At 41.0% G+C, this 15,441-nt stretch overlaps 1 protein-coding gene across 4 annotated transcripts in view; it reads right to left on the bottom strand.

The window, feature by feature from the left end:
* LOC307043491 (E3 ubiquitin-protein ligase MARCHF8-like) overlaps positions 1-15,441 on the bottom strand; it is an 82,974-nt gene that overhangs the window by 45,811 nt on the left and 21,722 nt on the right. For all 4 annotated transcript variants that reach the window (XM_079687971.1, XM_079687974.1, XM_079687973.1 and 1 more), the window contains exon 2: positions 10,450-10,646. In XM_079687971.1, the coding sequence (XP_079544097.1) occupies positions 10,450-10,545 (96 nt within the window). In that variant the 5' untranslated portion in view covers positions 10,546-10,646. The remainder of the gene's footprint in view (positions 1-10,449; positions 10,647-15,441) is intronic.

Here is a 15,441-nt window from a genome sequence, read left to right as displayed (position 1 = left end):
CAGGGGCAACAAATATCCCTGACTGACATCAATGGGAATGGGCATTTTTCTCAACAGATTAAAGTTGTAAATGATGTATTTCTTTACACATAATGTGCATGCAGGCGATTATAGTTCCCACTGCTAATCCAGATCATGTTATTATATCTGCCAATACCATGGTCTTATTTGGTATCACTTTTTACATCACACAGCGGCACACGGCACAGTTAAAACGAGGGAAAAATATTCTCCACTTATTGAGGATTCAATTTCCTTAAACACATAATCATTTAAAATGTCATAGTTGTACTAATATGAATATGTACTTCTTTCTTTTATTGTTTTTCTTCCTGTGATGTTTGCCAAAGGAAGAAATAGAGCAGTGTTTTATCCCAGTGACCTGTGAAAGCTTAATGCTGTCTTTGTTTCTCTGTTCTTAGGTACCTTTTCATATTGGTTGTTTAAATATTACAAGTGGCTGTGGACTGCTTTCATTTTTAATCGTAAAAAAGCTCACACAGATGTAAGCTGCAGCTTTACTTTTGAAAACCTGAGCTACTGAAACAATCCCTGAATAATGTCTACTTACAGTATGACAGTATGCGGCAGCCTACAGAGAAACGCTCAAGTGTGATTAATTACTAACAAGAGGAGATTTCCACTGGCTACATTTAACAGACATCTTTAAATCAAATATGTCCAAGTGAGGTGTTATTTATGTTGCTCAGAATGATTTAGGGCATGCTAATTATAGTCTCTATTCTTTGGCAACAACCACAGTAAATCAGTCGTGCTTTGTTCCATTCTGAAAAAAAAAATCCTTGCAACCTACATTTGAAAGTAATGACTGTTTATTTCACCATGTTATTTTGGTCGCACAGTACAGCGGTGCACTGTGAATCAAGTCCTGGGCTGCAGTCGAATAGTCCATTTAGCTTAGGAACCTTGACAAACCTTCCTAACCGAGTGAAATGACCCGGAAGTCTCTCAGTGGCAGCCATGATAAGTGCCGTTCGAATTCTCTATGATAGGAAAGGAGGTTTCAAACTTCCTTTATAACCTCCTTTAGCTTAGGAACCACTGGACCTCCCTCACCGAAAGGAGAGGAGAAAATGCTGCCCCACAATGCCTTGCAGCCGCAGCATTTGCCATCACACAACAGTCAGCCGTTCACGGAAACAACCGATTATGACCGAGAAATTATATCATGAAAGTTAAGGTGCTTATTAAGCATTTTAAAACGTATGTGGTAAGTTGCCAAAGTGCTTTGTTTTGAACGTTCATCAGTATTATAATCAAAAAGAGAAATATGAACGTTAGTTTTTACTGAAATGATCAAATAAAGTCAACATTTCACAGTCTTTACTGAACTGTGTGGGGTTTGTTCAACTTTTAAAAGATGTTTGAATGGTAATATACACAGTGATAGGTGTTAAGGATTAACGTTTATAATAAATACATTTGTATTGATTTTAAGATATTTTCATAGTCCATACAATCGGGATCATTTGTATTAATGTGGACCGGAGGGAGAGGGTGACGAGCATAAGTTTCACTTTCCTTTTTCATTTCAATTCAAACTTTTGTCATGACGAATATGTTTCTCTGTTGTCCAAGTTCATAAAGCATAAAACAACAGCATCAGAGCATGGTGCAGAGTCTCTAGATGAGTTTACAGTAGTCCCTCGTTCCATGTTGTAGTCTGCTGTATAGAAAACTGTTTCCATAGTTTCCCCACAGCAGCAGACGCACATTTATGACGTCCGCTGGCGCATCATAAACACGTCGGATAGTGAAAGTGCAGTCGGATTCTCTAAAGTACCGCAGTCTCTTCTCCTAAGTCCTTTAGAATTCTCCTATCCACTATCCCTTAACCCCATGACGTTTCACTCAGAGGTCAAGGAATAGACGATATGGTTAGAATTTAGGAGATGATTTTTGGATTATCCGACTGCAGCCCTGGTCCTACACAAACAAGGATATAGGACAGAAACAGCTTTTTACAGCTTGAATCTCATTTGAATAGATTGGCCCATTCTCCCTATAGCCAATAATATCATCATACTCATCACACTAATTGTTCTTATCAGGAGACATCATCAGAAATAAGTCAGGTTAGCCAAATTGAAAAGAATTGCCTTCAATCGACCAACTATGTGCTTTAACTTTGACCTGCCCTTCTTGCTGTTGCATTTTAAGTCAATCTTGCTGTGCGCTAAAGAAATATATCAAGCATTGTAGGATGTTATAATTGTACCACCTGTTTCTTGCCCGTCAGTCAAAGATGTTACTGTTTCCCAAAACTAAAGGCAAGGCAAGTTTATTTATATAGGATCTATTGTGTGCATTTTGCCATCATAACCAATAGAAAGGGTGTAACTCTTACTAGTCTATTAATCTATTACAGAATATGACCAGAGAAGAACTATGGGCATGACTTAATTATGGACAAAGTCCTACCTGATAATGGCCATAGATGAAAGGTCAACAAAGTCACTAGGATTAATAGACCGAAGTTGAGATATCTAGAGGCAAACTGCATGCCTAAAAGGATTGTCCTCATACACAGAAAAGGTATTTTCACAACATTAGAATACACTAGAACAGATGGCTAGGGGTGATGAGCCCACTATGCGGTTCATAAGTCATGGTAGCAGGATTACAGAATAAGCTGCCATAGCATTTTATAGGGACAAGTTAAAGTCTGCAATTAAGTAAACATCTGCAGCCATTAGGCATCGGCTTCCGCAGACAGCCAGACAGCAACAAGGAGTTCACAGTGTGGTCACACCAGAGAATCCATAGGTGGAGAGATTAACAGTGCTAATCTTCCACTGGATAACGCCACGAGAGGACGATGGAGGAGGATGAAAAATAAGAGGAGGTGGGAGGATGCAGAGGAGGAGAAGTTGGACAAAAACAGCCAGAGAGACAGGGATAGGAAAAAAACAAGATGCAGTCTCTGTCCTCTGACAATTGTGAATCTCATTATCATATTTGACTGGAAAGCATGCGACTTCCCATCTTTCACTTAAAGCACAAGAGGCTTATTATGTGCCTGTGTTCTCGCCACATACTGGCCACGACAATGGTGTATGACAGAGCTATGAGTCCTATTATAGACTCATTATACAGCTGAGTGTACAGCTGCATATGAATAGCATAAATCAGGCAGCCATTGTGCGTCAGACTCCACAGACCCAGACGACAGGCTGCGGCAAGGAAACATCTGCAGTGTCTTCTCAGGAAGATGAATAAGAGGATGCTAGTGGCTGAAGGTTTGGGGCCATGTGAGTCACAGGAGTCATGTCAGGGGCAATTAAACGGTGTCCTCAGTCACCCCGCAGAGACACCTTCCTGTAAACAGAAGTGCGACAGAAGCACTCTGAATTGAGAGACTGAGGCAGCAGGACGGCACATGCAGCCTTTCGTGTGGTGATTTAATTTCTCCCTTCTGGAAATAACTTCATTAATTACTGTAAGGGAAACTTCTGTAGCAATGGAGAGTCAGGACTCAGAGAGACACGAGGAGAGTTGGAGCTTTGATGTCAAACACTGATGGTTTATTACGAGTATCGGCCGGAGAATTCACATCACAAGTCACAGCAGCCAGAGGTTCTGACTGCACGGGAGGGTTGCCACATCAATTCTGAAGAGCCTCTCTCTCGATAGACCTTTTAACTAGTTTACAGAGAGTAATCAACATATTTGAGATAGCCTAAACATCTGGGCGCACTGAATCATTTGTCAGACCCTTAATGGCCTCGAAGGTTACACACCTTGGTGTCCAGAAACACAAAGAAGGAAGTGTTCCACTGTAAACCATAAACCACTTGTGGCCGAGAGTTGACCGGTCATAAACTGGGAACAGCCCATCTCCTTAAGGGAGATAACAGTCAGGGTTGGTCATAAATGTCAAAGGGCAAAAAGGTTAGATAGTAAAGACAGAATTATTAGGAGAATTATTCCCTAACAATTACAACAGTGTTTTTTTTTGTGTTCATCTCCATCCATCTCCGGTTATCTGCTGGCTCTTCACTGACATCTATAATTGTAGAAATGTACCTTGGTAGCCGTGTATAAAAATGAAATAGGTTTCTTTAAATTCATTCTGGAGAAATTGGTGGCTTTCACAGCTGAGAGCACAGCTATCATGCTATGTTTGAATAATATAGTGTAGGACCATACCTATATAAGGCATATTTATCTTTTTATTTTTCCAAATACCAAACAGATCATGCATTTTAGCCATTCCTCATTTCGCTCAATTTAACACTGTCTTTGCATGGGCTGATTCTGTGAGGACAGCACCATCTACAGGCCTGGCATATGTACTACAGCGTCTCCAGCGCTTTGGAACGGCAATGTCCGTGGCTGTCTCCTCCTGATTGGTGGAGTTGGCCCAATAGCCGTAGCGCCACTTTTGTGACGTCACAGAAGTGTTCAAATCTGGATCAGTCTGTATCAGATCCGTTGCAGCCCCTTTTTAAGAGATTTGGGTATGGAGGAAAATAGAGAGGGTTGTGTTTTCTGACACTTGGTGAGTTCCCTGGAACACCGGGGACACATATTCATGTATAAAAGACGTACAAAAGTGCATTTTGCATGATAGGTCACCTTTAAGGTGCACTTTCAGTTCCTGTCGTGTGTGACAGGCTGAACTAATATCTGTAGGTTAGTAGGTTAATAGCTATACATCTGTCGGATAAGGTAATAGGGCCAACATAATATGCAAATTGTGAGATTATCGTTTGAAATTATGTTTTACCTGTGAGAGCGGCTTTCCAAGTCCCCTTATTTCACAGCAAAAGCGTTCATTTTGATCTGTGAGTGTAAGTGCTAAATATATGTGTGTGTGGGCAGAGGGTGATGGGGTTAATTACAAGACACTGTCTTCACTGAATGTCTCTTCCTCTGCTAATAGCTGCTCTTCTGAAACTAGGAGCTGAAAGCTCACACCACGGACAAAGCAAACTCTTATTCCTCTCCAACATCCATCTAAAAAACTATTAAAAAACAGAGCAGCTAAAGGGACTATTCTTATGTCCTGCTATGCCTCTGAATGTCTATTTTCTGCTGCTAAGGGTCAATTATAATCGATGTCTAAAACTTAATATAGCAAGTGTCAAGGCTTCCAAAAGAAAGTAAATAACCCTTGGAGCGATCACAGGGGATAATAAATTGAACAAGGTGAGGCAAAGTCCTTCCTTACAACAGTGAAGGCCCTCTAAGGCCTGGCCGTCTTGTCTACTCTTCCTTATTTAATTATGATTTTTAACACTTCAGCGTCTAGTGGCTCAGAGCAGCTGGCTCCTCCAGGACTGACTGACTATAACAACACCAGTGGCCGGCATTTAGGTGTGTTAATGTGTACCTGCCTGTCCTCGCATGTGTGTTTCCACAAAGAGAGGCTCAGATAGAGAGAGTCAAGAGATAGACAAAATAAAAGCAGCAGGTAAATGATCGACAGAAAATACACCATGGGTATTGACACACTGAAATTAAATTATTTAATTTAAGCTATTTTTAAGAAAATGTTTCAAACGTTGAGTTCTTTGAGTTTCTCAAATGGGCTGCTTCTTTCTGTTATCACTTTAGGACTCTCTCTAACAAAATTATCAATGTGAAGATTTGACTTTGAATCAAAACAAAATCTTCAATTATAATGAAATACATCAAATCAAGTCATTTACAGCCATACTGCCCTACTACCAGTACACAGAAAAAACGATTTCTCTAACTTTCTGCACTTTTAACTCAGTTATGACTTGCATTAAATGTATATCAGCAGCTTATGACTGGATGTTTTAAGAGTATAAAGTATGGAAAGTAGGTTATTTTGCTGACACAACGTTCATACCTTTATGAAAGTGACTACCAGAATAGAGAGAATCCCATTCTGCCAAGTCTTATCTTCCCTCACCAGCTTTTGCTTTGTAGACAGGCTGGGGGAACCTGTTTGGCCTCAGAACATCAACACCAGGAGGAACATGTTGTGTTTTCCTGTGAAAAATATGTGCACACAATATTTGCATGGATTGTGTGGACATATTGAATGTGTTTAACCTGAATATTAATTGGATAGACACTGGAGAATTTGTGTATTTTGTTTGCAAACAACAATATCAATAACTGAGTATTTTGTGTTTGAGTCTTCTGCAAAATTGCATCCTCTGCCTCCGATAACGAGTGACCACACCACATGCAGTTTATTCCTTATGTGAATGCCTAGTTTACCACGACCAAAGGCTTTCTGGGTAATTATCATGGCATTTCCATTTGCTGCCCCTGGGCACAGTGTCTGGAGGGGCATTTGGACAGTTTAGATCAACAAAATGTTTGGAAGAGGTTTCAGTGCTTGCAAAACATATTTTTCAAATAATCTTATAACGTTTAAAAATATGTTTTTGAATAATGTTTTTTAAAGATTACACATTCCATTTCATTTATCTAAGGCTTTAATCCAAAGCAATTTACATGCTGGCTGTAAACAGGATACACTGCTATCCTCCATATCAGCCAAAATGCTTCTACTGCAGCCAAAGAGAAGTGTCACAGTTTCAAGTGAACAAGTTATGTCGCTAAAGCTTAGTTAAATCAGCAAAGACAGACACATTAAACAGTCCCTGTCTAGCCTGGGGCTTGTGTTGAAAGTCTTTGCTGTGGTGGTCAATGTTTGATGGAGTTGGGCTTTGTGGAGACCAGGATCAGTGCCCCGGAGCTCTGCGGCGGACACTGTTATTAAACCGCCAAACATCAGAGGACAGACGGGGAGTCTTCGCTGTCCTTGGACTCTGACACAAGCTTATTGAAGGACAAAGCTTCAAGCGCTCTCTGTTCTCTCATGAAAAGTACTTGTGACATCGAAAGGGCAGGGAACAAGTATGACAGTGTTCAGAAATATACTGCTAATTATAATACCAGTGCGAGCTAGGTCATGCATGTTGGTGTGAATCCATGTGTTAACGTGGAAAGTTAAAAAGGTACAGCTGCATCCACTGAGGCTCGGCTGTATTTCTCAGCTCTGCTGGATGTACAGAACTCACACCCTGCTTGTGTAAATGACTTTATTTCAAAAGTAAACAAAAAGATAGCAGCTCAGTATGAATTTCCAAGATATATCACAGCATTTCGTCCTTCCCAACCTGTCAACCTGTGACAGAGATTAGTTCATTGTCAAGTCATGCCTAATCCATTCACTTCTCGTCTTATCAGAAACCCCAGACTCAAATCAATCTGACCGTGTTATTTGCCATGGCTGAGAACTGTCAGGAAACTTACATTTTCTCCAAAATAAAAACACTCTCCCAGTCTTTTGAAAAAGTTTTAAAAAATATTTCTTAAACCTTAGTCTATTTACCAAAATGGAGGACCCACAGTGAGCACAGAAAGTGCCCACAAGCACACCTAAAGAGGATTTCAGGGAAGACAAATGGACTTGAGTGAATCTGGAGGAGGGAGGCCAGCGAGGGCCAGCAACAGTTAAAGATGTGTTGCTCTCTACAGCAGCAGATGACTAACTCTGAATTCTAAGTAGAGGAAAGTTCTGCTTTTTTTCTTGCGGCGCTAAAAGACCAGTTGTGTTGTCTCAGAGGGCCAGATGGACTGGTGCTCTGTGACTCAAATCTGGGCACGCACTCACACACCTCCAGGACTCTCGAGTTAATCAGTATTCAAAGAAAAACACTCTTCTCCTAAACTCGGTTTCTCCTTTATCGACTCTGCCGATGGTTCCACAGGGAGGACGGGACTCGCTGCTGTTTATCCACTTATTCCTCTGGGGGAGAAAAAGGAGGCTACGCCAGCAGGAGACAGACGGGGGAGAGCGATGCTGAACACAGAGATGCAGGCTTGGATCTTTACACAGTTAGCAAACATGGCGGCACGGAGATTTAAAATTCCCCCCGACATTATACAGCTTACAGTTTCTCTCTTATTTCCCAGCAGAAGGTAACCTTGCTACGACTGCTCTCACAGTTTAAACCCCTTTAATCCTGTTAACCATGCATTATACCAAAAGCTTTTTTAGCTCATATTTAACACAGGAATTTGCATGAAATGAAACCAATGGCAGCAAATGAAACAAGGGAGCCTGGGTTTACTTTCACTTCTGCAATGACAAGTCATGGTCTCAGCTTGAGATTAGGCAACAATTGAGACTTCAGAGTGGTGTGTGCGTGTGCGTGTGCGTGTGCGTGTGCGTGTGCATGTGCGTGTGCGTGTGTGTGTGTGTAAAGTAAAAACACATAATGTCCTGGGAGGTTTACAGTGTGTACTATGACTTCGACAGCACAGCAGGTGGAAACAGCTCCATATGCAGCATGAAGAAGCCTCTTAAGAACACCTGTGCTGCTGCACTCAGCGCCCCGGATCTATTGTGCACCGATGAGGCCAAGTAGAAAGGGCGGACATATTGTCTTAGCACCTCGCTTTGTTCCACAGCTCAAAAAAAGCAACTGCACTCTGAGAGCACTTTACTGTGCCGTTTGATGCTCCTGTAGTACAAAGGAAGAGCCAGGGAAAGAAAGTAAAGATTGATGAGCTGCATTTGGTTGTACACCTGACTTTCTTTGGTATTACTGGCAACTCATAATGACATCCCGATGCGAGGGGGTTTCAGAGAAAGAGAGTCGTATTTGGACTCTGAGAAAATCCAGAATTCAAGGTCAAAAGTCCTCAATTTAGAAATCTGTGATAGGTGCAGATGAACGCTTTACATTTAGCTTAAATCCTCTCCAAGGCACATGCCAGAAAGATTACATCAGGCCCATATTTCCAACAAATGTTATGTGGGAGCTTTCCTGAGTAACAAAAATAGAATACCTTTCAAAGCAGCCAATACGATGAATAAAAATTCTCTCATGTGGTGATTTTACGCTTTCCTTTTGTAAATCTGAGGTAGAAACGATTTTAAAAACCCCACGAACAAGGTACCAAATCCTATATTTGGTCCACTAATAAACTGCTAAGCCAGATGCCCTTCAGGCGGCTTTGACAATAGAAAAGCATAACAAACTCTGACGATCCTCATTAGATGCAAAACCCCTGCTAAACCCACAGGCAGCACAGGAATAATTTATTTGTGAGAGAAACGTTGTAAAGCAGAATTTATATTGCGGTGTTAGGATTGACACCGCTGGCATGAGAAAATGAACTTCCTGATTGTTCTGTGGTGAATGACTGGAGGACAGCTGGTGTAACTTTCCCCTCCCCTTTAACGCTTGTCATTTCGAATTAAATTAGCTTTAGTCTACATCTAGTTGACATTTGTCTTAACATTTCTGCATTCATCATGTCTTAGTATTCTAGGACATGGACAAAGAAAAAAGCCATTTTACACTGTCAAACCAAGTTTGAAGGCAATGAATAAAAAGGAACAGACATGATAATAATGTTTTTAAAAAGGCATTTGGCAGAAAAAAAAATTCCGGTGGGTGTGTGAGTGACAGTAAGTAGAGCATAACTTAATGTGGCGCTGATATGACAACATTAACTCTGCCACATGTAAACAATGATAACACAAAAACTGACACAAGACCACATTTAGGTTTTGTTTGCTGGAGTAAAGACTGAGGGAATTCGTTTTCATTTGTTTTTTAAAATGGTAGCCAATCACTTTTTTCCAGAGGGATGACTTTATTAAATATATTCACACACTCTCATGAATAGTGTATTTTCATTATTCCTGGCAGCCATGCACACTTACAGATAATGGAGAACTTTTCAACAAGTCCTCAAAATAAATTAAACAACAAAATGCATCCTCAGTCTATTCCCTCCAGAACAACACAGGGGGGAATAGACTGAGTGTTAATAAGCAGTTCATCATCCGAGGAAACTATGAGAGTTTGAGTGAATATCAGCAACAAATGGCCGCCAAAAAAAGTCAGCTTTTTGATGTGACAACGTAATGGTTGAGGTTTAGTTAGTTAAAGAACAAACAGGATAAGATAATGGTTTGGGTCAAAATGATTTCAATATCAAACCTTTGTAGTTCAACAATAACAGTGTGATCAACATTTACCACTCCTCATGGTGAAAGAAAGAAAGTGCCCCGTCAATAGGAAAGAGGAAACAAACAGTGGTCTTCTGTGTGGTTCGATGTTTTGTTGAGCTTTCTCCCCCAACTCCTCCTTCTGCAGACTTTATCTCTTAATAACAATGTCACCCTACTTCCTCTTTTGCTCCAGATGAACAACACTCAGACACTTGTTTGGCCACTTTCTGAAACTACCCAGGCTCTCCTTTTACTTCATTAGACAAATCAAATCTTTCTTCTCTACTAGACTTGGTGAGGCATATGTAGAAAATATATCAAATTTGTCTGACATAAGATTGATCTGCAAGTCATTTTTCAGACTTAGGGCCAGAACCCGCCCTTGCTATTGCAGAATATCTCTGTAGGATGAAAACACTTTATAGCTTCCACCATCCTCAGTTGCATGGCCTATTGAACTCTTCACATACCTGCTTGTCCTTGTCCTTAGCCTTCCCACTACCGGACACCCGCGATGAGGTGACATCACGGGGGATGACAGAGATTTGGTGCAGTGGCATGTTCATCCCAGCAGAGCCAGCCAGGGTCGCTCACACACACACTTCCGGTGCTGCTGCTAGAGCAAAGGGCATGATGGTCTGAACTGCGACACCTCGCCCACGCTGTCCTGCAGAGGACACAGAGAACAAACATAGGTTAGCTATGAGATAGTGAAGAACACATTTAAAAGAAGACCACATACAATGGTTCACTGAGAACTACACCTGCACACACTAGTCTGTGTTGAATATGGCGTGTGTTACATGTTGTGATCATGGATGTTGCCCCTCATGTCTGTTATGTGATTGTGATGTCACAAACGACCTCCTCCTCTCCTCTGATTCAGGCAACCTGAACATCCTCATCCTCCTCGACCTCACCGCAGCATTCGACACCATCAACCACACCATCCTCCTGTCCCTCCTCGAATCATCACTCAACATCACCGACACTGCACTCTCCTGGCTGAAATCCTACCTCACCGACAGACATCAGTTTATCAACATCAACAACTGCACCTCCTCCACTGCTCCTCTGTCCCAAGGCGTCCCCCAGGGTTCGGTGCTTGGCCCCCTCCTCTTCATCCTCTACATGCTCCCCCTTGGCAAAATAATTCGTCGCCACAACCATTTCACTGCTACACCGATGACATCCAACTTTATATCTCAACAAAAACCATCACCCCCACAACACACTCCACTCTCACCAACTGTCTCTCAGAAATAAAAGCATGGATGCAAACAAACTATCTCCAACTGAACAGTGCCAAATCAGACATCATCATCGGCCCCCCATCCCGTACCAGAGCCATCCAGAATTTCAACTTCACCATTGACAGCCACACCCCCCCCCCCACAACCACTCCCGATACCACGCTTCGAAAAACAAAGGAAAGTACTGATTTTAAGCTTTTACCTGGTATATAATTTCAAACGATGAATCATTAATAATCAGAAAGATTCACAATGAAATTGATGTAGCTGCCTGTGTCATTGTTTTTTGTAAATGGGGTTCCTGGGAGGCTTCATTTTTGGAAATTAACAAAGTGATTCAGTTTGTACTGAGAAAAAGGATACCATGCATTGTGGGTAAGGGCAGTGCAAAAGGTGCTAAATAAAAGACAACAATGGATGCAGGGAATGTCTGCAAACAAAAGAAGGGTATTTTAATTACATCAGGCCGATTAACTTTTACTTGTGCTGACTTGCAGTTACCTGTAAGAAACTTTGAGCTATTCTCAAACCACAAAAGTCACATTTGTCTCTTGTGACTTTCTGCAGGAGAGCAGGAGTTTGTCTCAGAATAGCGTGTATTAAATCACCACGGAATTCACTTTTTCAACCAAAGACATGTAGGTGCAGGTCTAAGATTTCCACAAATGAGATAGTGATTGGTTTGCTGTTGTTCTTGGATATATTTAGACAGATAGAGTCATTAAAGCAGTGGCAGTGTGGGGCTGTCCTTGGAAGTTACATAAGAGATTTTATATAAGGGTTGTTTTAACTTCAGTTAATGCAGCCATCTGTACTGCCACTGACAGCAATTAAGCTTTAGCTCCTTCGCACCAGTAGGCTGTGTGTCTCTGTGTGTGTGTGTGTGTGTGTGTGTGTGTGTGTGTGTGTGTGTGTGTGTGTGTGTGTGTGTGTGTGTGTGTGTGTGTGTGTGTGTGTGTGTGTGTGTGTGTGTGTGTGTGTGTGTGTGTGTGTGTGTGTGTGTGTGTGTGTGTGTGTGTGTGTGTGTGTGTGTATGCAGCCACTTTGCCAGGCAAACCTAAGCTTCACAGTATGAAAATGACAGGATTAAGAAACTAAAAAGCAAGCAGACAGATGGGAGGTCAGTGAAATGGCAGTAATCGGTAACCAGTGTTGAAGGTGGGAGGGGGGGGGGTGGCTTCGAAAGGCTTTGGACTTAAAATTGCCACACGGGTCGACTTAGCCAGCACAGCCAGAGCTGCCACCTCAGTTCATGGCTGCACTGTCTCTGATCATTATTTATTAATCAAGATGGAGAGGTGATTATGCTCATATGATCTCACAAACACACACAGCCAGTGGTCATATGAGCTTCTTGTGCAACAGCTGCCAGTCCATGCTTAGTGCCAAGGAGGGGGGGGGGCTCATGTTTTAATAAAGACCAACAAGAAAGCACCTCAGTTCTCATTAAATAGAATTCTCCATCAAACTGAATTGCAAGAAGGAAACTCATAGAGCGCAGACCTGAGCCAAGGCTGTTTCCATAAGAACGAAATATTGCATATAATAAATAATAATACATTTAATTTATATAGCGCTTCTCATCTGCCAAGACAAATCTCGAAGCGCTTATATATATACACCCTGTACTGAGGATTGGCTCTAAAACGTAGTGTGTTTTTCCTTAACTTATGCAACAACCTCCAAACAAGTTTCACGATAATTTTGCAAGACATTTTACCATGATCCCGACAAAACACAGCAAGCTTGGCGTAAGTAATAAAAAGTCCCTGACACAGGTGTAGTGATGGAATGGGACCTGAATTTCAACAGTCACATTACAACAGTTATTAAGTCTGCATACTATCACCTGAGGAACATTATCTAGGATTAAAAAACTAATGTCACAACAGGATTTAGAAAAGCTTGTCCATGCTTTTATCTTCAGTAGACTTGACTACTGCAATAGTGTATTCACAGGGCTGACAAAAAAATCCATCAGAAAGCTGCAGCTGATTCAGAACGCTGCTGCTCGTGTCCTCACTAACATTAAAAGAGTGGATCACATCAGTCCGGTTCTGAAATCTTTACACTGGCTTCCAGTCGACCAAAGAATTGATTTTAAAGTATTATTGCTAGTTTTTAAATCACTAAATGGTTTAGGACCAAAGTATATAACGATCTCCTGCATAATTATGAACCATCAAGGTGTCTCAGGTCTTCTGGGACGGGTCTGCTCTGCAGAGTAAGAACAAAACATGGAAAAGCAGCGTTTAGCTATTATGCCTCGACAATCTGGAACAAACTGCCCGAAACATGCACGTCCGCAGAAACTCTTACTATTTTCAAATCGAGACGGAAAACATATATTTTTGCCGCTGCTTTTGATTGAGCTGCTCATATTCGCACTGCAGTATGCCATTTAAACATGTATTGTATACATGTTGTGTTTATTTTATTATCTTTACTTTTTAAATGCCTGTTGTAAAATGCCATTATATAATGTGTTTCTGCTGGATTTATTTTTAAATGTCTTCTATTTTATTTTTGTAAAGCACTTTGAATTGTCGCGTGCTGAAAGGTGCTATAGAAATAAACTTTCCTTGACACTGATACCATGTATCCTTACAGACTAAGATACTGAATATGACTACAAAACTACCGTAACAATTTCTGGAGGTTTGTGTTTGTCTTATATTTGTAACACATTTCTCCATCAACCTCGATGCTGTCGCTCATCTAATTGAGTTTATAAGGTAGGAAGGTTAACTAAATATCACAATGTGGTGGAAAATAAATCATTCAAAATAGGAGACTTCGCTCTAGACTAAAATGTCTGTCTTAAAATGCTGATTTCTGTGCCAGTTAAAACTCACAGCATGGTTGTTTGTTGAGAAACACAATAGGCAAATCTCACAGATGAAATAAATAATATATATTTAACACTGCAGTGCACAATTTACCAAGCTAATGCAAGGATGGTTGGGTACAGAGCTCTTAAGGCGCAGGTGAAAAGTTGTTGTTTTATTAATCATGTTATGATGCTACGATGGCTGTAAGGATAAAAGGAGAAAACCTTGGATAAACAAAGCCTTGTGTTTTTGCTTATCTTTGCATTGCTCGTTCTCTTGTATGGTTATTGGTGTGTAAGTTCTTTGAGATAATGAACAGGTCAAATCCTTGAATGTGTTCATTTGGTTTTCCAATTAGTAGACAGTGGACAATACTTCAAATAAGGCAGTTGCTGCAAAGAGGCTACATATTGAAAACATGTCCACTTCACACAAATCTTCAGCCCTACAGCGGGGGAGATCCATACAATCAATAGTCTCCAGGTGGGAACACAAGGGCAATGTCTCTAATTCAGTTTACAACCAAATGTGAAATATAGCCACAATCTCCCCTGCTCCTGAGTTATGGCGTTGAAAAGTGTTTTAGCAAACCATTATTGTCACGATCTGTCTGTGTTGTGTTTTGTCTTGTCTTTTTCTGTCTTTGGTTTCCCGTTTTATTTTGAAAAGTGTTCACCTCCTGTCTTGCCTGTTGCTTTCTGTCTGTTTTTCCTACCTGATTACCCGATTGTGTTCACCTGGTGCCCCTGTGTTTTCTCCTCCCTCCTCATCTGTCTCTTGTTTGTTTGATTAGTCCTGTGTGCATTTAGGTTCTGTGTTTTCTGTTAGTCTTTGTGAGTTCCTTGTGTATCTTGAATGTGTTCACAGGGAAGAGTTCTGTTTTGTTCCCATTTTGACCTTGGAATAAAGGTGTTTTTTCTGTGAAATCTGCATTTGGGTCCTGCCTGCTTCGCTCAACCCTGACAATTATGTTTTCACAGTGACCTTTTGGATTCTAAATATCATCCTTCAATCATTTCATCCTTTTATACATTTGTCAAACTTTTTCATACAGTAAGTAGTGAATATGATGAAAGCATTTTTGAATACAGGCTCAAAACCTGTTTAGAAAGTGACCTTGACCTTTGAACATGGGGACGCTTATTTAAAATGTGAAGAAATGTCCTCAAGACCGACCGTGATACTGTGTTCCTGGGAGCTCAACGGACAGAAGGACAACCTGTTTACTTCCAGTCAACACTCATTCAACTCTCTTTTGTCCGCACACTTTGAATTCTCCCTCCTGACGCCATTGGTTTTGACTATAGACTATTGACTATGTAAAAAGGAAAGTGGATTTTGTGCCTTGAATGCAAAGCAAGTTTAGTCATTCTATCCT

This window comes from Notothenia rossii (assembly GCF_949606895.1).
Source record: "Notothenia rossii genome assembly, chromosome: 6".
In the NCBI taxonomy this organism is placed as follows: domain Eukaryota; kingdom Metazoa; phylum Chordata; class Actinopteri; order Perciformes; family Nototheniidae; genus Notothenia; species Notothenia rossii.
Note: the sequence above shows the minus strand (reverse complement) of the source record. Positions and strands in the feature narration are given on the sequence as shown.